Raw genomic sequence first — 26,508 nt, 5'->3', positions numbered from 1 at the left:
TCAGCCTCCATTTCACACTTGTGAAATGGAAGAAAAAAGTAGTCCTACTTCACAGGTTTACTGAGTTATGAAATAATGCCTGCAAGCCACCTGGCCAGGTCCTGGCACCCAACAGGAAATCAGGAGATATTGGCTACTGATCACCAGGATTGGCAAGCGGGGAATAGATGACCACTGAGGCTGCTGGTGTGGTGACCAGCCTCTGCTGACATTCAGAACATGGATGTGGAAGTGGGGGTGAGGTAGGTGTGGGGTTCTGGTGAGTCTGGAGTCCATGTGGCATCATCCAGCTGACAGCTGGAAATGTGGGTCTGGGATTCCAGGCAGAGATCAGAACAGGAGGCAGAGTGCAGAATGATGGGTCTTTGGCATAGAGGTGAGAGTGGAGCCAGATAAATCGATGAGGTGGCTCAGAGCAAGAGGGGAAATTAGATGGCCAAGGGCAGTACGCCCAGGAAGCTGCTGTCTATGGTTAGAGGGAGGAAAAGGAACACCCCAAAATGAGAGCTATAGAGGGGTTCAAGAAGGGAGGGAGAGAGAAAGAACGGGGGCCTCCCCAGGAGGGGAGGGGGCCCAGGAGAGAGGCGGTTAGCAGAGCCACGTTCTCCAGGTGATCGGGAGGGTTGTTACATTTCACATCAAGGAAGTCATCGGGCGTAAATGGGTGTTAACAGGTAAGAGGCAGATTCCAGAATGTTGAGGAGTGAGGAAAGAGGGTGCCCAGGTAGAGAATTCTGCCTGGTAATGCCAAAAAGTGGAAAAAAGAAACCAGGAGGTGGCCTGGGAAGCAGAATTGAGGCCAGGGTTGGGTTTTTGGCTCCTCCCTTCCTTTCACTTGTCTGGGGAAGGAGGAAAATTTGAGCAGTATCGGGGTTCTGTTTGCAATGGAAGATGAGGGTAGTGGCTGGTCCCTCCCTGGCCTCTTCTGAGTGGGGTACACTCCAGCATGGCTGAGAATCACATGGTCCCAATGCTCCACAGAGAAGTGGGGGGACTTCTCCCGACATGGCAAGTCCTCAAGGACCTTGTTAAAGCCGCAGAGAAGGGAAAGCCACCTTTTCCTGGGTTAGCGGCTTCCTCGCTATTCTGAGCTACACTGAGCACTGCCCTCGTGCCACGCCACTAGACCTTTTCAGTTTTAAGAGCCGTGGGAAGGCTTTGTGCTGGAAGCATTAAAATTCCTACCAAACCCATCCCCCATGGCTTTTCCTCCACAGACAATTTCCAAGTCACACGTGACAAGCCTCTTTGTATAGCACAAAATCCTCTATGGTGAGACAGTGGTGGCCCCAGTGCCACTGGGCATCTGAGAAAGCCCATCTGGGCTGCTGAGGACAGGGACAGCCTCTTCAATTGTGCTGAGGCCAGAAAAGAGGCCTTTGGCATCATGGACCACTAAATGGCCTCCAGAAGGGTTTTGTGTTTCTTTTGCAAAAGAACAAGGGCTAACTTTTGGAATCCATAAGTGTGCCTATATCGTGGGAGAAGTCCAAGGCCACTTCAGCTCAGCAAGTGGCCACTACAACTCAATTACAGGCTGAAGACAAGTTTTAAGGAGCCTCTGAGTGGCTGGGTGTGCATGGCTTTTGTTGAGCCACGTCTGGCCCAGCTGCCTCTCCCTGGCCGTCTGTACCCATCCTTACCTCTTCTCCTAAGCTCCAACCATGAACCTGGGTGCTCCTGCCTTAGCACAGCCCTGAGTTTCAGCAAAAGGTCCCACTGATCACTGCGTTCCTGACCCTCATTCTGCCACATTCCTACAACCCCCACCTTTCAAGGTGGAATCACCTCTTCCCGCCTTTGTGCTCCCTGAGCTGACAACATTTGGGACAGTCCTGGGGATGGGTGTCTGTCCCTTTCTGGACCATAAGTGTCTCAGGATAAGATGGTGACTTATGCTCTCTTCTGGCCTGCATGGAGCTGAATGTCTTTTCATAAAAGGAACTGTGAACATTCTTCAGAGACAAAGGCATGGATTGTTAGATGACCTCAGTGGCAGGACTTGGGGGACCTCAACTCCCTGGGGGCTGCGTATCACCTACCTTCAGAACATCTCCAGTGTGAAAGCTCAGTTCATCCTCCCCAGAGGCCAGGAAATCAAACTTGGCAACAGCTTCCATGTTGGGACATGAAGCTGGAAGAGAAATAAGATGGTCATTGTGCCTTTCCACCAGGAGAAGGGCCTCAGAGCAGATGGCACTGCCTGGCAGCCTCAGCAGTGGGTAGGAGTGTGGCCCAGTGAATGTCTGCAGGCATGAGAACAGGACTTAGGTGGATGCCAGGGCTTGTGTTTGAAGCAAGAGCTCCTGGATCCTTCCAGATCTGGTTCCTGGGATGGTTTTCTGAATCCACAGATGCCAGGAGCAGGAAATGCAGGCCAATGACAGCCTTTTCCCTCTCCTTTCATCTCCCCTGCCTGTCGCCTGGCCTGTAGTGGCCTGTCACCCCCTTCTGGGGGCATCTCTGTTTCCACTTGATAAGGACAGAAGGCTTGCTATCAACTGGAACTTGAGGCCCAAGGGGCTGGGGAGACTGTTCTGTAAACACTGTCCCGAGGCTGTCCCTTGGCAGCTATATTTAACCAGGCGGTGTTAATTAGACAGATGCCGTTTTCTCTTTTACATCTGAATCATTTAAGAGAATTAGATGGCCTGGCCAGTGGGGAGCTCAGCGTCCTTCTGCACAGTTTTAGAGACTTGGAAACATTTTGGTTTTTGAGATGAGAGACCTGGTTGATCAAATTACTTATTTTATTATTGTAGCATAAACCAAGAACATTTTGGAAATTTTGATTTTCACATTTTTTAAATGAGTTAAAATTCTGGCCCCTCCTTGTATTGCATGAGACCTGTGTAAAGAAAGATCAATGTATCAATCACCATATTACATTGAGCATGAAATTTTCTTTTTAGGAATCTGTGGGGACGTCATACAGAAAGCCAGAGAGAGAGAGAGAAGGGTAGAATCCTAGTTTTGTTGGTAAATAGCCATTTGATCTTGGGAAAGAAATTAAACCTCAGTTTCTTCATCTGTAAAATGGAGATCATGATATTCAATGAATAAAATTATGAGAGGAAATGAAATACTAGATGCAAAGTATTATGCAAATAAAGTTAAGGAGTATTGATGTTTTAAAATAATTTTATGAAATAAATCTTTCTCCAGCCAAAGCAACCAGGTTAGAAGCCGCACGACTTTCTTCTGATGTGTTCCATATCCTAGAAATTTTTCTCCCTGAATTGTGGCACTGAGTCCCCGAGACTATCAAATCCTTTGATTCTCTGCTAAGACAGCTTACTGTCAGGGCCGAATCTGGAAAGCTGTGGTCTGGCATTTATGTTTCTCAAAAATTCCCTAAGTCTCAAACCCTTTGAGTGAGTTAATAAGTAACCCTCAAACCTGGTGGACTTTCAGTGATCAGGAAACTGGGGCCACATTGTCCTCTCAGTTTGAATTTCTGCCCCAGTAGACAAGATTTGGGCAAATAAGGGAGGTGGCAGCAGGTGGCAGGATAAAGAGCAGAGAGCTCAGAGGATTAAAGCCGACTGTGACGGGGTGATAGCAAGGGGTTCGTGTCTCTAATTTTCCGTATTTGCTTGGTTTTCCAAAGGTAATTTCTAATGGCAAATATTACCGGTCCAAAGGTAAGTATTAAGTGAAAAATAGCTCAGAAGTCAAATAAAATGTCACAAATGGCTCTCGGAGCTTTTTTACCAGTTCAAACTTATTCCCAAACAACAAGGCAAATACACTTTTCGTACATCTTCTTTAAGATCTGTCCATCTAAAGCAAATTAACATTTTTGTGACCTAGTTAACCCACTCCGCAGGAAGGAGAAGTCTGCCCTCCTTTGTTAATGCTAAATGTCTTTGCTGATTTGATTCACCCCATTAGGTCAACATGCAGAGCTTCTCCTAATTAAGGCCTTGCCTCTGGTTTGCAGGGGATATGGCTTCTGTGGGTCACCCTCATATAAAGCACAGTAGACACTGGTCACCTCAAGAGATCAAGTGTCAGGTGAATGGTTCTGAAAACCACGACCCCATTTCCATGCAAATTTACCTTAATAAGCAGAATGGAGACAAGGGCAAATCCTGACCATATCAGAAAGTCACATAAATTAGAGAGAAAGAGAGAAAGAAAAAAAGAAAGAAAAGAAAAAAGAAATATTCAAAGTATGCTCTAGGTGTGACCTTGAGCTTGGGAAGATCTCTCTGCCATTACACGTAACAGCTCAGGCTGGGCGCTTGGTTCAGGCTGGCTGGGAAATCACTTGGGGGAGAAGGGCAAGGCAGAAGTGAAATTGTCTCTGAATACTGCCACTTCTCTCTGCCTTGCCCCAGGAGGCAGGCAGTGTGGCAAAGCCAGCCGCGCACGCACATCTCAGAGTTCCCCAGCCTATAATATTAATCCTGGCTCCTAAAACACAATTAAACAAGCCCACTCTTTATGAAATCATTTTGCAAAAAGTGTATTTGCTCCCATTTCCATTTGTGAAATGAGATCTGCTCAGCGGCTGTTTGGTGGTGGGGGGAGATGTTCAAAGGTGGGCTGAGGTGGGTGCTGTTTTTTATTAGCATCACAGGGCTTTCACAAACCCCTCCTTTGAAGCATCCCTGGTAGCAGAGAATGGTAAATTATGTCACCCCCAGGGGCCAGTCTTCAGTCTGATCATTAAAAGGCACGGAAATTTATATCCCCATTTCTCTATGTCCATTAGTGTTAATTTTGAAAAGTTTTAAAATTACCACCAGGGAAAAAGAAAACTAATATAGTTTATTCAGTATGCATTGATTTGTTTTATAAGCTGTACCTGGCACCATTTTATATCACATTTGAGGAAAAAAAATATATATGATGGAGATTAAAACCTGGGTAGCAGCATTTCAGAGAGGGAAAGAGAAAGACAGAGAACACAACAGATGACAGTCTGAATTCAAGAATGCAATGGAAGGAACCTTCTTGCTGCTGCCTTTCAGTGCTTCTGACCTCTGGGGGAGATGAAGAGTGAGACCCCCTTTTGGAGAGTCTCACAGATGGATTCCGTGTGCTTTCCCTGCAGGTGATGGGCTGAGGAAATGGCCGAGATGTCACCTGCCATACAGTGCAAGAAGCTGCAGCCTCCAGGGGCAGCTGAGCGGCTTCCAGCAGCCTCCTCCCACACTGGCCCCCTTGATGATGCCATTTGTGGGGCCCTAATGCCATCTCTGCTGCTCCCCAGCCCCCTGCGACTCTCTTGCACATTTTCCATTAGCAGCTCTGTGACACAGACCTGCTTCACCACAGGGCAATGCCACACAGGACTGCCCTGACACGATTTTCTCTGCCCTTGCATTTCCACATAAGCTTCTTTTACCACTGAATACAAAACAACAAAAACCCTGAAAAATAATCAGGCTATCCAACAGGAATGCTCCCAGAATTCTAAAACACAGTCGCCATGGAGGACACAGAAACAAAAGGCCTGAGAGGGCTCTTTAAAACAACCTCCACTTAAAAAGTAGATTTAAGTGGATTTGTTCAGAAACATAGTTACCATCAAAATGGAGCCAGGCAATAAACTTCTTGAATAATGTCAGTTCCTCCTAAGTTGCCTATGAATAGCCAGGGTTTCCATTTTATGTATCTCTTAAAAAGAGCAATTGCATAAGGCCACAAAGCTAGGCAAAGATTCGGGCTTAGGACCCCATGGAAGAGAGCCTGGGTCCTAAATTGAATCAGCAATACCACTTCCTATTTTGCTGGGAAGATCTCTAATTTGAATACTTGCCCCAGTTTATGTTGTAATTTAGATAACATACTGTCTTGCAATTTTATAAAGAGAGAGAGAGAGAAAAAAAAAAGCGAAAGATTGCTTTTTATAACTTTTGCTGGTTGCATATTTATCAGGACATTAGCCACAAATATAATTTTCATTAGTTTATCTTGGGTATGAAGTGAAGGGCATAGTGAAGACTTTACAGTTTAGGAGTTTGGCTGCAACTACCAAGAGAAACTTAGGAAAAAACGTAAAATTATACCAGTTATCTACTGTCATATAAAACAGACACTTAGAACAGTCTTTTCTTATTTACTTTGAGAAAGGGTCTCGCCACATTGCCCAGGCTGGTCCTAAACACCTGGGCTCAAGCCAACCTCCTGCCACAGACCCCCAAGTAGGCGGGACTGTGCGCATGTACCAGTGCATCTGCAGGAACCACTATCCTTCTGTAGGATAGGTCAAGCCCTCTGGGACACAATCAGGGATAGCAATCCCTTGCCTTGGAACTGAAAGGCAAGGCCAGCTCAATTACTTTTCAGAAATAGGAAATCTTACGCTACCAGGAAAAAAAAAAAAAAAAAAAGCAAAACAATTATAGCTAAGCCCCACTGTACACAATAGGAATGTTCTTGAAAAGTTATTATGAAGAGAGTATTTGTAAATGGAATCATATTAGCATGTATTATGGAGACTCACTCTACAAAGGAACCCTGTGGTGAATCCCCTTATCAAATGGAAAGAGAAATTTGTTATGCAAATAACTGCCTTTTAATTGATCTGTTTTAAAATCTGGGTTTTAACAGGCATTGAATTTTAGAGCACACCTGTATATCGCCTCTAGATCCCCATATGGGGGCCAAATAAATATGAGTTTTCTCTGTTCTCAATTCCCAAAAGCACTTTGAAAACTATTGAGATAGAACATTCCACCTTGGAGAATAGACCAGGGGTCTACAACCCTTTTCTGTAAAGGGCCAGAGAATAAATCCTTCTGGCTTGCCGAGCTGTGCGATTTCTGTCGTCAATATCGAACTGTGCTGTTGCAGCTAGAAGGTAGGCTTGGTGGTAAATGAATGGGTGTAGACTTGTTCCAATAAAACTTTACTTATAGACCCTGAAATTTGAACTTCTATGTAATTTTTACATGTCACACAGAACTATTATTCTTTTGACCTGCCCACTCCCCCAACCATGGAATAAGGTAAAAACCATCTTAGCTCAAGGACAAAAATACACGAAGGACTGGATCAGGCCCACTGGTGAGAGTTTGCCCATCTTTGCTGCACATGTTTACATCTCTATCCTGTTTCCCCTAGTGGTTTACAAACTTCCAGAGTGGAGGGTTGCAGCTCAGTGGACAGCGTGAGCTTCGGAGTAGATGGACCTGGATTTGAATCTAAAATGTGCCATTTGCTTCCGGGGGTGTGCTATCATGTCCATGAAGTGGGAGCAGCCACGCTTACACTGTGGGGTCGCTGGCATGAGTGCATAGACCCTGACGCATAGTAGGAGTCCCGTGAATGGTGGTTCCTGTCATTTACTGGTAGATTTCCTGTTACTTCCATCCAGTTCTAGCTAAGTGAACGAAAGCATGACAAACGACCTGTCATTAGAGTTATAGCTACAGTCCATTTCCTCAGGGAAGGGACCTACTTATAAGGATCAATGAATTTCCCACTCACAGGTGCCACGACTTTTTAGCAAATCTTGCCACAGATAATGAAACACACGTCTGCACTAAGTCTGATTTTTTTTAATCCAATAGAGGGCAATGGTGCACCCCCAAACCGCTGACTGCAGCTTCTAACTTTCCTTTGCCTCTCTGAGGCCCATAATCTTTATTTAGATAGGTTTGGTGATTGTCCTCATTGTCCCTTGTGAGTTTTAAGGCACATAAACATTAACATTTCAGAGTCTAGCACCTATAAAACAGAGAATTGCTTAGGTGGAAGAGAATTAGAAGTCATTTTCTCCCACACATTTTCTAAAGCTTAAATTCCATCTGAGCATCCTGGCATGGTGGTCCCTATTCATCTTAGAGTGACAAGCGAGTCCCTTACTCTGCTTTTGACTCTGGGTTAATGATCCTGGGTTGAAACCTCTATTGTGTGGTTTTCTTTTATCTGAACCTTACAGCTGTGTTTGGGGCCTTTCTGACTTAGTAGGAATTGGATGTAGGCACAGGAAACAGAAAGGTTACAGATGGCCTTTCCTGAACATTTTTAAGCATAGGATAGACACCTACTTCACAGTTCACCCACCAGTCACTGCTTAAATATTCTAGAGACCCAAACCAATCTATTCTGGAGAAGTGAGGGGGTGGGGGAAGACAGGCTGGAAGGCTGGGCCTAGCCAAGAGAACGAGAACTGGCCTTTCCACATTTGGGGCTCTCAAATGACAACATTTTTGTTTCATTCCACACCAGCAGAATCCCTGCTTGCAGGACCCTTCCTAATCAGCTGGCCGCTGAATGTCTAACAAGCTGCTGAATGTCTAACAAGGCGTACATATTTGTTTACTCCTCCTGCTCTTTTTTTTTTTTTTTGTGGTGCTGGGGATTGAACCCAGGACCTTAGCACATGCAAGGTAAGCACTCTACCAACTGAGCAATATCCCCAGCCCTACTCCTCCTGCTCCTGAATTAACCTCTAATTCATCTTCTGCAGTCTTTAAAATAGAGACCCTCAAATTCTTTTTGAATAAGATTTGATTCTGTTTTTTCTAGAGACTTGGATCTGAGGCCAGGCACACAGGGTGGGGTGGGAGTTGGGATGGCAGCAACTACAACTAGCTCCTATGGGGCCATCTGGGTCCTCCCCACTTGACTTTTAGCAGATCAGCCTGCAGGTAGCCATGGACTTGGCGTAGCCATCAAAATCCTCTGCTTTAGGAGACTTGCAACCTTTGCTTATCTGGATCTCCCACGTCAGAGACTCAGCGCCATTTCTTTTTGTTTCAATATCCCAGGAGAATAAGACAGCCCTTTCAATAGGACAGGTGCTCTCTCCAGGGGATGTAAACATCTCTGATTTTATTGCAACCAAAGTAAGCAAAGATGAGCAAAACACACCCACCAAAACGTTTCTGGTTAGTTGGCTAAGATTCTCATCTGCTCTAAAAGCCTATCATAAGTGATTTTTTTGCATAGGACATTCTTATTTTTCTCTTGTCCTCAAGTGACTCATTATTTTCCCCCTCCTAAGCCCCAGGAAAGCACAAATCTCCCATCATGAGTGGCAGGGGTGGACAAATGGAACTAGACTGGGCCCTCTGCAGCATGTCCGAGAACAATAAGTCATTAGTGCTGGTCTGCTGGTGCCAGTCTTGGAGACCCTGAGGAAGTGGCTTATGAATAGAAGCCACCAGGGTGCTCCCTGTCTCCCATCCATTCCTGTCCTGTGCGCAGGTGTGTTCCCCAAATAACAATTCATCCTCTCACGCTGCTTCTCTTCTGCAGAGAGCCGCCGACAGAGCTGTCTCCGATGACAGGAAACTAATGGGCAGCTGGGTTTTGAGCAAGGTTCTGAGCCGTGGCAGGGGAGGGTTGCTTTTTCCTCCCTGTCTGGAAGGGAATGAGGCTCAGCCCATGACCCCATGGCCAGGGTGGCTTTACCTGCCCTGACCTCTTACTGCCTCTCTGCCAGTCCCCTCCCACACATCCTTGGCCAAGTTTTTAGCAATTCAGTCAGACCTGGGATCCCCAGCCCCTCTGAACTCTTTGGTCTCAAGATCTCTTCCTAGTTCCCAAATGGGGACCATCTCCGCAGTTGGAAGGCACCTGATTTTCAGGTTTGGAAGCCAAATAAATATATTTTCCAGACTTGTAGACAAACTTTTCACTACTAGAGAGTCCCTCTAAATCCCTTATATCCTTATTTAATCAAATTGCTGTTCCGTGGGTCCCTGCCTGTCACTGTGGATTATGGAGATTTCATGGGTCTCAAGGATGACTTTTTTGTTTTTAATTAGCTCCTTTTTTTTCCTGCTTATGACTTTTTTTTTTTTTTTTTTTTTGGTGGGGGGTAGTTTGCGAGGGGGGAGGATAAGAAGGAAGAGAAGTAGAAGAGGAGATAAGTGGGGAGAGTGTCCTCTGCAGGTCCCCTCTCTTGTCCCATCTTGTAACTTGAGTGATAATAGAGACAAAGCCTAGATCGTTATTTTCTTTTCCTTTTATGGCCTATTTATTGCCTTTACTCTTCTTTGATTCACTCCAGTCTAGTTTATATAATTGACCTTTTTTTTTTTAAATTCAAGGCTTATCACATCAAATCTCATTTGTCCTCAAACTTTTTTTGTAAGAAAAAATTTTTTAAAAAAATGTGTTGCACCCAAATTCCACTTTTTTCCTGATTTACCACTGTGCATGGTGAGGCTGCCCCACGGTGGAAGGCTGCACGACCTGGGTGTTAGACCTGCTTTCCAGCCTCAGGTCGTGCTGTTCATTTGGCAGCCAGGGGACCTAAACCTCTCTGAGCCTCAATTTCCTCTTCAGGACTTCAGAGGGCAATGCTCACCCCATGGTGTCACGGGGTAGCGCGTGCAGAATGCCTGGACATCCGACCATCTATTCCTCCGAAGCATTTTTGCATTTCAGTGATCTACCAACATTTCTCTCATAGAGAAAAAACAAATTTCAAAACTGTTTTAAAGAGTGTTAAATCCACCAAGCATATGCTTCTTTTTAGGCTTTCAAGCCCCCACGTCCTCCTGCTTTTCCTGGGCAAGAACTAGCTTTCCTCTGCTGGTGATGGCACCTCAGCTGCTGTGTTATCCAAAGGTGCGACCCCACCGGGGTGATCAAGGCGGCCCAGGGAGTGAGGAGAGAAGATGGCACCAGCTGAGGGGAAATGGGGGAGGCGGGGTAAGGAGCAGCACCCTGACTTGCTTCCATGCACTGCCCTTCACCCTGAGCTCAGTCCCCAGGTTGGTGACTTTACACAGGAAGCACCCGACAGCGTGGGGGGAACGTGCTGTCCAAGTCTCGACAATGTCTGCAAGCACAAACCGGCAGAGAGTAAGTTATCACTCATCAATAAGGTCTGTCACCTGCCAGGGGCTTCACAAACGGTCACCCTCTGCAACATTTATTATTATTATTAATCACCATTCACGTTTTATAGATGAGAAATGGAGGGAGAGAGGTTAAGAGTCCGTGTTGTCGGCTCCTAAGGCCGTGTGCTGTCTTTCCTGTTTCACCTGGCCTCTGTTGACACTCAATGACAACACCTGGTACTAGTTCAGGATAATTGCTAACAGGCTTAGGCCCTTTGAACCTTCCCAAGCAGCTATCCTTTAGCGAAGGAATTGACAGCAGCAATTCTTACCCATGAACTTCATGCCCATTACTTCTTGGTCAAAGGGGCAAAGACTGTAATAAACCTGGTTGACCTTGGTCCAAGCAATCAAGTGCTTTAAGGCAATTGCAAAAATGGGAACCAATGTCAGTTCACAAACTTACCAGCTGCTGCTCCTCCGCCCCTTCTTTTCTCTCAATGTCACCCTTTTCTCCCATCATCAACTTTCCCCACAAGGTGTTTCCCAAATTCTTTCTTTTTTCTCCTTGAAACATTAAAGACTTCCCCTGAATCTAGTTTGAAAAAGCGATGTCGAAGATACTTCTGTTTTTAATACTCCTGCTCCTCTCTTATTAAAATGACACCACAAACACTTCAATCCAAAAGAACAGAAACGGAACACCCAGTGTCCTCAGGGCCCCCTGGAGATGTTACTCCCAGCCCTGCTCTGCAGACAGACTGAGGTTGTCCTGGCTGGTTCCTTGTTGTATCCTTATTGTTTCCTGAAGCTATGACAACTGTCTACAGACACGCCATGAGCCCCGCTGGCAAAACCAAACACAGATGAAGCATTAAAAACACCACCCAGAATCAGAAATCATTTCCTGAACCCTATCAGAAGGGTGGGAGGGGAGCCAAGTACAGAGAGAGGAGGGTAAGAAAGAGACAGACATTTTACAAAATTAACCTCCTTTTTTTTTTTTTTAACTCTCCATTTTCTATTCACACCATGATCTCCCTTCAAATACATCATTGGGATTTTATGGTGGCTTTTTTTTCTTCTCTTCCCTTCTGTTCTCTTCATGTTTGTTTTTATCGATTCAAGCTCTGAATGCTCAGCTTATTTATCATAGGTTTGAAAGCCTCCATCTTTTTGCTGTGTTGTCACCAGGGCTGTGACATCTTTCACAAATGCTGCATATATGCTTGGTGTCCCCTGTCCTTTTCCTCGACATCTGAGCCCGGGGCCATGGTGATTCTTACTTGGGCAAAGCGCAGAAAGTGTAGAATAAATGACTACCTGACCGAAACTGCCTTAATCTTTTTGTCACTTTTACTTATGTTCCCAAGCCACTGTTTATTACTAGAATGCTGGTCATTTTTTTTAGCTCCAAAGCTTGCAAAAGTGAAGATTAACTCCTGGGATCACTTATTGGGCGGTAGTCAATAAGTCTATTCCTGAAAAGTTAGAGGTAATGACATTTTTAGGTAGCAAGTCACCCGGTAAAGGTACAGTTGGGCTAGGGCACTAAAAATTTGTCAATCAAAGGGAGATATTGTGAATTCCTCTCATCCAGTGAATAATTAGAATTTTCTTGTTTTTGGAAAATTAGAGCTTCCTAGCTCAAGTTCGGTTAAGCTTTTTGAAGACCATGTTTTTCTGCCCTTTCTCTTTCTGTGGTGCCAGGAATTGAACCCAGGCCCTCACCCACTGACAGGCAAGCGTGCTACCACCCAGCTAGACACCTAGTTCCAGTTCTTTCTTTCTTTTTTTTTTTTTTTCAGTTGCCAGTTTTGGTCAAGAGAGGCCTCAAATCCTAGGTTCTCAAAAATGGAAGTTGTTCCCAAAGCTGGTGGGTCTTTCCTTAATTCACTGCGCTGAGATCCAGCCCAAGGGCGGCTCCGGAGAGGGGATTGGAAGGAGCCAGAAAAAGTGAGTTAATGGCTTGGCGAGTTGCTGATATTGGACCAAAAGGCCTCTCCTTTCAGTCTGAATTCGGCCCTAAGAAGTGACAAGCAAAAGTAACTACAGCAAAACCCTCACACTTCATGTTTCTAAACTTGAATGTCCCCAGAGTCCCCCGCCCCCACTCCTCATCTCCTGGTCCTTTCCTTGAGGTCTTAGTTATCGGCTGTGCTCAAAAGGCATTGCCCAGCCTGAACTCCACCCTGCAGATGTGGCCTGTGCTGCAGCACAGGACGGCTGCGGGGCCAGGGTGGCTGCTCAGGAGGCCCGCAACCCGACAGCAGGAACTCCGGCTCAGCTGCTGCCGCCAAGCCAGGCATCTCCATCCCTGTGATGGATTTTTGGACCCAAAATGCAGGTCTCTCCCCTGCATGGAGCCTTTCTGACCTTCATCTTGTTTTTATTCCTCCCTTTCAGCCAATTAATTGCTCAGCCCATGACAGTTCCTTCGGGCCTGAATTTCTACTCTGACTCCCTGGTTTTATCTTTCAACTCCTTGTCCAGAAGTGAATTTCCTGCCTTTTGGTTCTTATTTCATAATAAATAGACATTGACTTTGGAGCCAGGCATAGCTTCCTTCATGCACCATGTGGCCACCAGCAAACCGGCCCTCTCTGGACTCACTTTCTTTTTACCTAAACTCTCCCTGGAGGGTGACATTATCCCGTTAATCAGTGTCCTTTGAGTAGCAACTACAAACCCATCAGATTAAGCAGCTTTCCGACCCATCTTCATTCTGTCCTCTATAGTTACCTGAGAAGTACAACCAAAAGCCTTGCTGAAACCCAGCTGTGCTGTGCCGTGGCCCTGTCCTTCTGTGCCAGTCTGATCACCCTCTGGGAAAAGGAAGTGCACTGTAGCAGGGTGATCTCCTCCTTCAGGACCGAAATTTGGGGAGATGCCAAGTAGAAGGAATTCATGTGCTCTCTTGCTTTCCTCCTTAGTCTTTCTGTCCCCTCTCCTTGTCCTCTTTTCTGAGCCATAGAATTTCTTTTTGTCACGCCTTTGAATGGGTTCTGTCACCTTACCATGCCCCTATTCTCCCTCCACCTTATTCCCTGCTTGATAGAGCAAAGATCTCTGTGTGTTGAAGCTTCTGACACAGACTTTCTGAGGATGATTTTCCCATTCAGAATTGTCAGTCACGTTGTCATGTGACCTCCCAAGCCACTCAAGCCTTTCTTGTTGTCATGCCAGGCCTTCAGCAATCTCTCCCCAGCCTGTCTTTAAAAACTGACTTCAGAATCCACCGATGCAATGCAAACCCGCCTCAGGGAAAGGGAAAGGCCTCTCGCGGTTCTCTAAGCGCCCACCTGCACCTTTGCTTCGGCTCTGGCCCTCTCACCCCAGTATGTGTGGGGCTGTGAGGTTGTTCCCTGCACAAGGGCCCCAGGCTGAGACTGTAATGGGGGCTGAAACCCATCTGTTGCTCTTCTAACCAAGCTGTGTGTCTTGGCGTGGGGCTGCATCTGTCTAGGTTTAGGGGCACATTTTACTTAAACCAAGGTACATGGTCCAACTTCAGTGGCTCCTTGGGCCTTACTTGGGGCCTGCTCCCATGACATCCTGTGGTTTGCCACTCTTTTTCTTCTCCGGGGCTTGATGTATGTACCCCTTGCCTAGTGCTGTGGCTATGTATGTGGTGTGAGGGGACAAGCACCTGGGCTTCAGAGCCAGGGTTTTCCAAAGTTCAAACCATGGCTCTCCCATCAGCCATCTGGGTAACCCCAAGCAAGCTAATTAGGCTCTCTGAGCCTCAGTTTCTTTAGTGTAAAAACAGGAATAATAATACCACCTGCCTTTACGTGTTCCTGGGAAGAAGATTTGAAATATCCTCCTAAACCACTAGCACAGTGCCGGACACACAGTAGGTCTGCAATAGTCATTAGTTATTGTTATTTTAATGCATATTTTCTCAGGGACAACTATCCAAATGCATAGTTCACAGGAAATCTGAATGGGGAAACCACATCTTGCTAAGTAGGGTTTCTAGATAAAATACAGAATGCCCCGTTAAATGTAAATTTCAAATAAATAAACATAAAATTTTAGCCTGAGCAGATCCCAAATATTTAACCTTCTCAAAGTGGTAGACCAGAGCATTGCTGAGAAAGGCAGCAAGGAGTCATTTACTTCTTTCTGTACCGCCCCGCTTTGCCTCACTCAATGCCTGTCGCACAAAATCTCTTCCATGAAAACCGGGGAGTGCGGTAGCCTGGAGGATCAGATCTGTAGTCCTAGAGTGAAGTCTTTAGAGTTTTCTTCTGTTCTTTCTCTTTGTGGTGCTGGGGATGGAACCCGGGGTCCTGTGTATGCTAGGCAAGTGTTCTACCGCTGAGCCGCAGCTCCAGGTTTTATAGTTTCTTCTGTAGGTTGTGGTTTGCATGCAGAAGTACATATTCTCATTCATACATCCTGTGAGCACAAAATGTCATACCTCCTATTTTTTCTACTGTCTTGTATGATTTGCTACTTTTAATATCGTTATAGGTCAAAGGCATGTTTTTACCATTATGCATTCTGTAACACAATGTGTTTTGATAAGTAGGTTTTATATATTTATGATTTTTTTTCAATCCACAGTTGTGCCAAAGCAGGAATCTCTGTCCTCTTAACAAATTCAGATATTTCTCTTGTGCTGGGTGCAGTGGTACATGCCTGTAATTCCAGCAGCTCAGGAGGCTAAGGCAGGAGCATCATGAGTTCAAAGCCAGCCTCAGCAACTTAGCAAGGCCCTAAGCAACTTAGTAAGACCCTGTCTCAAAAGAAAAAATCAAATGGGCTGGGCATGTGGCTAAGTGCCCATGGGTTCAATCCCTAGTACCAAAAACAAACAAACAAACAAACAAAAACAGATATTTCTCTTGTGATTATTCTGGCATTTCATGTTGTTATTTTCAAATTCATTATCTACTTCCTGTACCCATAACTTGTCGAATTTTCTGTGCTTGGCATTTGGACCACAGTATAAAATTCCTGGGCACTAGTCCCAGTATATTATTAGCAATCCAAACACATAGTCACCAGATTGGCCTTTGCCTGTATCACCCAGGTACCTAGTCCTGGTGACAAATCATCCCGGAATTGGTTGGTGACATCATCCTTCCTTCATGTGACTTGTGCCTTCCTAGAACCTCCTTTCTTCCTGGAACCATTTTAGAGGAAGTTACTAAACCACCAGCAGTACCAAATGTGGTTCTGCACTTTTCCTGATCTTCTTTTTCTATTCTTTCATTGCAGATCCTCCACCACTGACCACCTGCCCAAATCCTTATCTCTCATTCTGACTCTGTCTGCACCACCAGGAGTGGCAATTTCTGCCTGAGTAATTCTCAGACTTTCTGATGCTCAGCCTCACTGGGCTCCTGCTTGTCCCCTCCCTCCCAGGGAAGCTCCCTATGCTTTATGCATTTGCTCAACAGCCTTCCCCTGGCCCTGCTGCACTCTACGGCAGGCGTTATGCGGCACACGGAGACTCAGAATGGACTAGAGAGCCCACCCCAGATCTCGGGGGGCTCACGGTCTGGCTGAAAGGACAACAGATTTAACCAAAGATGTGGGAACCCCATGGTAAAGAAGCCAACCCCAAGTGATTGAGAAGCATAGGGAGAGGCCCCTATTGTGACCTGGGCTGGACACAGGTGTAGGAGGGACAAAGAAAGCGTTTCAAATGAGGTGACAATCGAACTGACAAGTAGCTATACAGAGAAGAGAGCACATGTCACTCACAAGAGAGAGTGATATATGCAATAGGAGGAAGGGACCCAACAGATTATTATGGTCATTGTGGACTGGCAGGAGATGGACTGGTGATCAGGGAGGAGGCAGGTCCCCAAAAGCAGTGCATAGCATGAGAGGGCGTTGGACTCCATCCCCAGGGTGGTGGGGAGTCGCTGAAATGTGTGATAACATTCTATTAGGGAACTTGTAACCTGGTGGCAGAATGAAGGTTGGGAGTCAGAATTACCTGAGGTGGAGAAACTATCGCAGTAATCTTGGTCAGAGTTGACAAAGGCTGAGCTGTGAAGGAGAGAGACCATGGTCTTTCTCTTGACCAGGGGCCTTTGCCCATGCTTTTGTCACCATAGTACGTGGTTAGTCATTTCGGCGCATATGGTACTTGCAAGAATATGAGAAATACTGTCCCCACAAAGAATCTAACAAATAAGAACTATTATGATATTCAGGAAACTGAGGCTCAAAGAATTTAAATAGTTGCCCAAGTTCCCATGTACCAAAAAAAAAAAAAAAAGAATAGAGCCAGGATTTAAACTTAACCTCTGCACTTACATTCTCCCTTAGCTCAGTTCGAGAGAATTCCTATGAATTATCCACCATTTGGAAGTGGCTACATGGCAGAGAAGAGCCTGGGATGGCACTATCCAGTAGAAGTAAAATATGAGTCACAAATGCAAGCCACACTTGTCATTTTAAATATTCTGATGACACATTAGAAAGTAAAAGGAAATAGTTTTTGATAATTTATTTTACTCTACCGAATGTAGCCAAAATACTGTCATTTCCATTGAAATCAATATTAAATGTTGCTGAGATCATTTGCTTCTTTTCTTTGAAACCCAGTGTGTATTTATGCTCACAGCACATCTCGGTTTGGACAGTCACATAGAAGTCCTTGGGATAGCATAAGACTCCATGACTCCTAGGTGTCTGCTGTGGGCATTTTGGTAAATGGTGGAAGCATTTCCTGATATAAGAGAACACAGGAGGAGTTTGAAATGCTTGTGAAGCTCGTAGGCAGAGACTCCTACTCTCTGGGTAGTTGTGTTTCTCAGCGAAAAAGTCTGGGTAGAGCTAGACATTTGGGGTCTGTACCGGTAGATGCAGATGGTTGTCAAAATCCTGAGTAAGAAAGAACCAGCCCAGAGAGCTAACCTCAAAGGATTGAGCTCAGAGACACACAGAAAGGGCTGAGGTGCCTTGCCTGGTGGGTTCTTCTGCAGCCCCAGGGGATGGGAAGAAAGGAGGACAGGGTGAGAATGGGCACAGGAGATAGTTTGTGCAGGCGAATGGGTGGGGGAGACATGAAGTGGGTGGCTTTCTAACAGAATGTTCCCGGTGGTTCATGCCGCCCATTTAATTTTCTTTCTTCTGTTCCATAGAGAGGGAACCCTCACTTTTATCCCTGACAGCTCACAAAATCTACATATGAAAAGAGCAGGACAAGACAAACAAAATGGAAGTATTTGTCTAGCCAGGAACCAAAACCAAGATGAGCACTTATTTCTCCATTAGCCATGCCACTCATGCCCTTTCTTCTTCCTATCACTCATTAAACTTTTCATTTGGAAGTAATTGCAGATCCACAGGAAGTTGCATGTATAGTAGAGAGAGGGTCCTTGCATTCATCACTTTACCCAACATAGCCAAAATACTGAAATCTGTGTGCAGACGCCTAACCATCACCAATGGTGACTCTTGTATAGTATCAAAGCCAGGCAACTGGCCTGGGCCTGGTATTACTAACTAGGTTTCTGTCTCATTTGCTACTTCCTAACTTAAAGTATCCGGAGTCAAAAGAATCAAAATGATGTAAGAAATGAGGTTCAGCCAGGTCAAGAGCTTTGTGTGTATCCAGGGGATTTTTAATCCCCATAATGAAATGACATGCATCACCAAATGAAAAGCCACCTAAACATTCAGGACAAAAGTCCCTTCTTACAACCATGTGTAATTTGCATAGTGTGATGTTGAAAGCCAGAGGCAAGAGTCGGATTCAGAGAATAGAGGAATTGAAATATTAATTCCTTCAGAGCCCTTCCTCCACCCTTATCAAGATAACCTGCCCCTGTTCCAACCTGTTGCTAAGGTAACCTGTCTCAGGGATTGTCCCTTGGTTCAGGGAGTTGCTAATTATGCCCCCTTCCTGCCCAGATCGCTCCAACTTGGTCCGTGCAGCCCATTTGCGTCTTATCTCACAATTTGGCCATCTCACCGAGCATCTCCTGGGCTTAGTCACGTAGGCAGGAAGGAGAAAGATAAGGGGAAGAGTGCAGTAGAACAAATGAAGCCTAGGACATATAAAAAGGCAAAACACCCTTGCTTCTTGGGATGTCAGGATTCCAGCTATGCCCTGCCCCCCTTATATAGTACCAAAGCCAGGCAACTTCTCCCTCCTCACTTATAAATATATAAAACCTACCCCTTTTTAAATAAGCCCTGCTTTATATGCTTGCCTCACCCTGCTTCTCTAGTGTTGTCCTTCAGCATGTGAGGGAGCAGGACTCGTCACCGGTAACCAGCAGTATCAATGTGGTTAGATGGGGCTCTTCATTGTCTGCTTGGCTTTATCTCATTATGGCGAACAGACTGTCTGTGGTCCCCATCAGTATCTACAATGAGGACAACGAGGCGCAGGAGAGAGATGTGCATTTTGTTTGGCTATGCAGCCTGGCCTTGCTGACTGTGAAACACAAGGTTCAGTTAGGAACTAGGAGCTCTTGGTAGATGGTCACATCGGGCCTCTGACTACACAACAGAAAACCGCTAGTTTAGGAGGGAGCTAGCTTTCAGCTGGGTGACTTGGTCACCCAGCTTTCAAATGAAGAGAATTTCAGAGGAACCCAGGGCACCTGAGTAAGTGTCAGGGATTTAACTGAATCTGCTTGCTAAACAATCAGACCTGAAGGAGTTAGGCACATTCCTCAAAATCAGAATCAAACAAAGAGAGCAATGAGAAATCCCTTGGCTTCAAGGGAATAAATGTCAATGAGAAAGAATTAAGCCAACTCGAAGAGCACTGTCCAGCTGCCACGGTTCAGCCAGGTGAATGACCCATTCTCATTTGTCAGCAGACAGTGAGAGAGCTCACTGTGTTCTCACAGCAAGTGGTAATTTGCTAACAGGTAAATACTGAGTGACTTTCTTTTTCCCTTGGAGATACATGAACTCTGGTTCTCAAAAAATAGCATATCTGGCAAGAAGCAGTAGACAGGAAAAAAAAAAAAAAAGCCCTAAACCAAAACCCAAAAACAAACCAGGTGCTTCATCCATTAAGATTCAAAAAGCAAAGGAAAGACATATTTCTGGTAGCTTGGTAAAAGGGGTTTGGCCTTGACAATTTCTGGGCAGCTGGAGGAAGAAAAAATTGAGCAGGATTCGGTTGGATCTGGATGGCCGGATGCCTTGAGGCAAAGCAATCCCTATAAATGACATTTCTCCTCCCTGAGTCCCTCACTTATTTTGGGCACCTGTATTTTGCCTCCAATGTCTTTGTGTTCTGGATCTGTGTGAACTGTGATCAAATAAAGTTTGGTGGATTCAGGAAGATAGGCACAAGGACAATTTGTAGTGGTAAAGACAAACTATAGGCTGAAGGGGACAGGCCTGAGAGAAGAGCCTCTTTACCTTGTTATAACCACTGGGCAGCGTCTGTGGCTTTCAAGGGAATAGCATGAATAGCATGCATGTGACAGAGGTGGAAAAACAGCTGGAGTCAGCTTAGCTCTATCAAATAGTCAAGGGTGAGAAAATAAGTCATGTCTTTGATTGACTGTCCCTGCCATGACATGACTTCTGTCATCAATATCCCCTGCAATAATGCAATTTGGGTATTCGTCTCCGACCCTGGCCATTTGTTTGGGGCTCAGGAGACACAGCCTGCGTTTTGCAATCTGTGCAGTTGTTTAAATAGACCCTGCTCTCCAGTGTGACAACAGGAACGCCACCAGATGTGATTGACATGCGCCTCCTTTTTTCAGCTGTTTAAATGTGAGAAATCCCTCCCGCATTCAGTCCATTGCAGGAGACTATTTTTATCTGGATCTTTCAAACCCAGCTCCCAGACACATCACAGGAATTCCCACCAAAGTCCCACAAGTCAGTAATGAAACAAACCCACGGCCGGAGGGATCCGTGCACATGCGCGACAGAGAGGGTGGTGGGCCTCCAGGCCACAGTGTTCCCTGCCATCACTTTGAACTGCAGAGAAGCTAAGTGGGGGCAGCGTGGCCGACAGGACAGAATGAAAATGTGCTCAACATCGCATCTGGTTTCTCTTCTCTTTTCAGAAGTGAACATGAAAAAGAGAGAGAGAAGCGAAGAGGGAAAATGAGGAGAGACAGGGCCCCTTCTGGGGAAAATGATTTTAGTCCTGAATTCTCTCCACTGTGCATTACACCTCTGGAAGCCAGTGACCGTCTTTGCTGAGCCCTGGGTGACATGCTGGGTTTGATCCAGGCGGGAGCCAGGCAACGGGTGGCAGCTTCTGCCTCAATCTTTCTGCGTCTCCCTTCCCCATTCCAATCACGATAAATATATTTATACTCACTTGATCATGTCAGCCAGACAATGCTCCTTAATTGGCAGTGATCAGGGTTCCAGAATTGCTTGGGCGAACCTGCTGTCTCGCTATCAGGCAAAGCGATAAGGGGTCGCTAATGCAGTCCCCGTTAACAATTTCCAACAGAATAAGAAGCAATCCCTCGACTCATGCATGGCAATGAATTTTCCAAACAGCTCCTAAGAGCCAGCCCTTGAGGAACTCAGGCTTACACGAACCTGCCCAGCATAGAATGCTTTATAAATCTTCCCCACCCCCACTCGTGCACATAGAGAAAACCATAGCCACTTCCTTCTGCTGGAGGTTCGTTTGTTCTTTTGCACCCCCCACCCCTTTTCCTTTTATTGGGTTTATGGAGCTAACTGTCATTTTTGGTTCTTGGTTCTCTGTAAATTTCAGGGACATCTGGCGCACAGTTTACTGCGCTTGCTAGCTCTGGTATTTGTAGATATGCTCGCACTCTCTGCTGCGTGTGCATGTTAACACTCCACATACATAATTTATGCATGCATAATTTGGGACTTGAGTGCCTAGGTTTATTTTGACATTTAAGGCTAACTACACAGTGCAGATCCTAGGTAATTACTCAATAAATATTTATGAAAAGAACAAATGCACCAAGAAGGCACAGATAGGCAACTGTCGTTCCTTCATCCGACACTTGAATGTCTGGTAGACACCAGGCACTGTGCTAGGTGCTGTGTTCAGCGATGAATACCTACAGCCCTGCCCTCAGGGGGCTCTCAACTGAGGGATGTGGGGCAAACACAGACAGGCAATTATAAGGCAAGGAGACCCTGTGACAGAGCCCTGTGCCCGGCAGCATGGAGCTCCAAGGAGGGAGAACTCTGTCCAGCTAAGCAAGGGACTGAGGTCTTGGAGGGTGTCCTGGGGTGAGGGACACACAAGATTCCAGACAAGAGGACAGCACAATCCACAGCAGGAGGCCAGATCTGAAAGGGGAGCTCAGGAAGGCAGTGAGGCAGGGAGCTAGCGGAGGTGAGATGGGGACTCTGCAGGGAATGGACCTGAGGGCCTTAGAATAGGGCAAAAGAGGGGAGCCCCAGCTCTCTCAATTTGGGCAAGCAAATGAGCAACTCCTTCATTTGTCCAAAATGCTTCTGGATTCCTCCAGAATTTACACACACACCTCAAAGCAGAATCTGGACTGCCTCAGGAGCCCTGCTAGAGTGCAGGGAGGAGACCTGAGGGGTGCCTGGAACCAGTCATCTACCAGTGGGATGAACTGAGCAAGGAGTGAATCTGAGCAAGTGAAGGTAGACTACGAGGGCTCTGTGATTCTTCCCGGCTTTTACAATCCACATTGTTGGGACTGTGGGGCTCACATATTGTCCACACCCAGGCCTGTCCGTCTACACACCACAGGGTTCTAAAGGAGTCAGTCTAGTTCCAAGCAGCACCTAGTGTCAAGCATCACTGTCCTTCAGGGAGGAGGCAGCTGGGCATGGAGAGGTGCAATTTCCTATGACTCCTTAGGAAGTACCCACAGGAACGTACCGCATGATGCAGACACCACTCCCAACCTGGGTCAGGGTCTCATGATCTTGTGTCTGAATAAGCACCTCTGCTAGATTTACCTTCTCTAAATCTTGCATCCTTTCTGCTTAAAAATTTTACTTTACTTCTAGAACCAAGTCCAATATCCTCAGAGGGGAAACTAAAGTCATCCCCAATCTGCTGGCCACAACCCTCACTTCCACCATGTGGGGCACCTGGACACTGCATCCATGAATGCTCCCTCAACTCAAATTCAAAGTCCATCTCCTTTAGGGCTGCTGTCTGGTTACCCGTCCTTTTCCTGAGCAGCGCTTACTGACCATGTTGTTCATGGTGTGGTTGATATTTTGTTTCTCCAGTTTATTTCTAAGCCACAGAGCATAGGAACCAAGCTGTACCCATCTTTGTAGCCTATGAACCTCACACAGGGTCCCACTCAAGGTAAATATTTGCTGGCAAGTGGGTTTTCGACCCTGTCGCCTCTTGGAGAGCATTGAATAAAATCCATGGAAAGTTTGACGATGGTTATCATGGTTCTCTTTCCCTCCTCCTCATCAGAAGCCTGCAGCCTAAAGGACTTTTTTGTTCCCCCTTCCTCTTCTTGAGAAAGTGGGAACCTTAGAGAGAGCGGTTTGCTGTGATGGTTTTGGAAAAAGGAGAATACGAAGCATCTCTCCCACGAGCCATCAACAGTATTTTACATGTGTTTCTTGAGAGCTTCAAGTTCATCCAAGAATGAGCTTCTTCACAGATCAAAAGGAGCCTACGAGCAATTCACCACAGGGACACCCACGGTGCTAAGTTTACAGGCACAACCATGGCCCGCGCCAGCCTGCAAGCAGGAATGGCTTCACCCCACGTGGCTGCAGAGAGACCCAAATGACTGACTTAATTTCTGGGCCCAATGTTCAGTTTTCGTGGTATGTGTGCCAGTGAGCAGCACTCGGAATTTTTCACAAAAGAGGAACTGGCATTAAATCAATAAGGAAAGTCACTATTTCCTCCCTGGCCCGACGGCATTTAAGGAAGCAGAGCTCTGCCAATATGTACAACTGTGCGGAATTTGTAACTGGGCAGTTGAAGCCATCAGCTAAGCTGGCAGCCGTGATTTTTTCCCTGAAGTAGAGCCGCAGGGAGAAAGAGAACGTCTAAACTTCAGCTTCATTTTTGCAAATTGGATCTTTTTGTGAAAAACTGTTTTAAACTCAGGTTTGTTTGTTGTTGGTGTTTTGTTTTTTCCCTTTTCTTCCCTAATTACTGAAATAAACGACTGTTTCCTTTTTGCCCACGTGGAAATTCATTCATTTACTCAACAAGTATGATTGAGCCTCTACCAGGAGTCAAGCATGGTTTTAGGTGCTGGGGATGCAACTGGGGATAAGAGTCAAAGCCCCTGACCTCAAGGAGCATGTATATGTGTGTGTGTGTGTGGGGGGGGATAAATAAATACACACTCCCCTCAGCACAGATGACTGAAATACCATCAACATGTTGTTGTATTTTAAAACTTAATGTCAGAACATTAAAAATTAAGAATCTTACTTGAATGTTAGCCTAGCTTAGCTTGTATGTGTCACATGTATTAAGGGGTATTTTAAAAGGAATAGTTAGTAGAAATAATACTGCTCTTGGCACATGAAGCTGGCTTTCCCTCTACCTTCAGTAGGATATGTGTCTTCAAGGTGTGTTTCTGGGAGATGGATTTGTGCCCACTTGTATTTGCTTACCATTAGAGCACTAGATGGTAGGATCATTGACACCAGAAATTGGGAATTCCTTCTGGAATCCACCCTATCTTTTCTTCCTTTCCCAAATCTGGCATTCCACGCTAATAAGAGACTCATTAAATTAAAACACTATATTTTTAAAATTAATTAATTAATTATATTTATATTTTTGTGCTGAGGATTTAACTCAAGTTTGCTCCATCATTGAAATATTTCCCCAGCCCCCCTTTTTCATTTTTTATTTTGAGACTGAGTCTAAGTTGCTAAGGCAGGCCTCCAACTGGCAATTCTCCTGCCTCAGCCTCCCAAGTCTCTGGGATTACAGGCATGTAGCCACTGCACCAGGCTAAACACTGCCTTTTAAATTTACCTTAAACAGATGTCCTTCTTTCCCTCACCCTTTCCTGTGGGCAGACTTGGTAATCTCTCTCCATGGCCCCAACACCCAATTTCTCTTCCTTGACTCTAGGCTCAAACACCCACTGTCCTCTCCCCATCGATCCCAGGGTGCTCTGTGTAAAACAGATTGCATCAGGCCACACCTCTGCTTCCACTCCCTCCTTGCTCCTAGCCTTCTTGGTCTGGCCCTGGCTACCTGGGTAGCATGTGTCTCTGTGCCTCTCCTGGACCCTGGGCCTCAGACACACCAGCCCCACTCATATAAGTTCACCAGGCCAGAGGACATAGGAAGTGACCCTAGGTGTTTCTTCTTCCTCGAGTGTCCTCTCTCTTTTCCCCTACTTCTAAAAGTCCTTTAATGTGGCTCTACCATCCTCTTATCTATGAAGCCTTCCCTGACCTTAATCCCCCTTCTTCTTCCCTTGGATGTCCTGTCTCACCTTCTTAATTGAAGACAGAATCTAGTGGGAGGACAGTTGCAATGATTTGTTGACATTCATGTCCTCGTTCCCAGGTTATAAGCTCCTCTAAGTAAACAGTATCTTATTTGTAATCTTGGAGCATAGCACAATGCCTGGCATACAGCAGGTACTCAATAATGTTCAATGAATGAATGATCTATGGTCTCTTCTGGTTTGGCTCATGCCAAATAACACATCTGAGACCTAGGTGGCTATCGCAATATGACAGAGTTTCACCAACTGACCAATATGGTAAGTAAAGAGCTCAACTTTGCTCTCAGTAAGAGTGAGTTTTAAACATTTGTGTTCATGGGCCACAGAGGATAAGGAATTTCAAAGTCACATTTTCTTTGACAACATTTCTCTGTATATTGCATCTGTAGCTGGTTGAGAAGTTCAAATAAATGATTAAAGCATGTAAAACAGACCCATTAAGGAATCTGGATCATTTACTGCAGGAAAGAAACTTGGAGGGACTTAATAATGGTTTTTAATGAAAGGAAAGATCGTACTTCAAGGATGGCTAAACATCTCTTTTTCTCTATAAACACAAAAGATGAAGAAATGAGATTGAAGTGTTTCCAAGATTTAAGTTAAAAATGAGAACTCACTAGTTTCTAATGGGATGTGTGGATCTGTTTCAAGTCACTATCAGGAATAACTCTCCTAGGTTGAGGGCTTATTAGAATCAGGCACTGTTCCCGAACATCCTATTATGTCATCTAATCTCCACAGAACTCATGAATGCTGTCTTTCATTTTATTATTCCTATTTTACGGATGAGGCACAGGGTGGTTAAGAAACTTACCCAGATCACACAGCTGGTAAATAGTAGGACTAAAATTATAACCTGGACTGGCTGGTTCTGCACCCTTCCTCCCTCTTACTCTGCTTTCTGCCTTGTTAGAGCCTAGATTAGAGGCAGGCCTCCATGGACAGAGGCCCAAAGACAAGCTCAAAAGAGCTTAGTAGGTTCATGTGATTAGTTTAGAAAAGAAAATCCTTGGATATGCTAATAGTCTGTCATTGCTGGGGCATCTAGCTCTTTTGCAGTTTTTATTACGCGCGCATGTGTGTGTGTATGTGTGTGTGTGTGTGTGTGTGTGTGTGTGTGTGTGGTGTGTCTAGAAGTTAAAGCCCCCTGGTTTGCTTGTTTTTTTTTTTTTTTTTCTTTTTAAATTGTTTTTTATTGCTATGTTGTCCAGGCTGGTCTGCAGCTCCTGGGTGCAGGCGATCCTCCTGCCTCAGCCTCCCACATAGCTGGGACTAGAAGAGCACACTACTGCACTGGGCTCATTTTTCTGTTTTTATCCTGGTGCTTTGGCCTACCAGGTCTTGTGTTTCTAATGAGACAGTAAGTT

General features: G+C 45.5%; 1 protein-coding gene across 1 annotated transcript in view; it reads right to left on the bottom strand.

The window, feature by feature from the left end:
* The window catches only part of Grap2 (GRB2 related adaptor protein 2), a 60,666-nt gene that overhangs the window by 15,617 nt on the left and 18,541 nt on the right, over positions 1–26,508 (bottom strand). The window contains exon 2 of the mRNA XM_076853330.2: positions 2,043–2,134. Within this exon, the coding sequence (XP_076709445.1) occupies positions 2,043–2,120 (78 nt within the window). The 5' untranslated portion in view covers positions 2,121–2,134. The remainder of the gene's footprint in view (positions 1–2,042; positions 2,135–26,508) is intronic.

The sequence above is a fragment of the Callospermophilus lateralis genome, chromosome 4 (assembly GCF_048772815.1).
Source record: "Callospermophilus lateralis isolate mCalLat2 chromosome 4, mCalLat2.hap1, whole genome shotgun sequence".
NCBI lineage: Eukaryota > Metazoa > Chordata > Mammalia > Rodentia > Sciuridae > Callospermophilus > Callospermophilus lateralis.
This window is presented reverse-complemented; position numbering and strand designations above follow the sequence as displayed.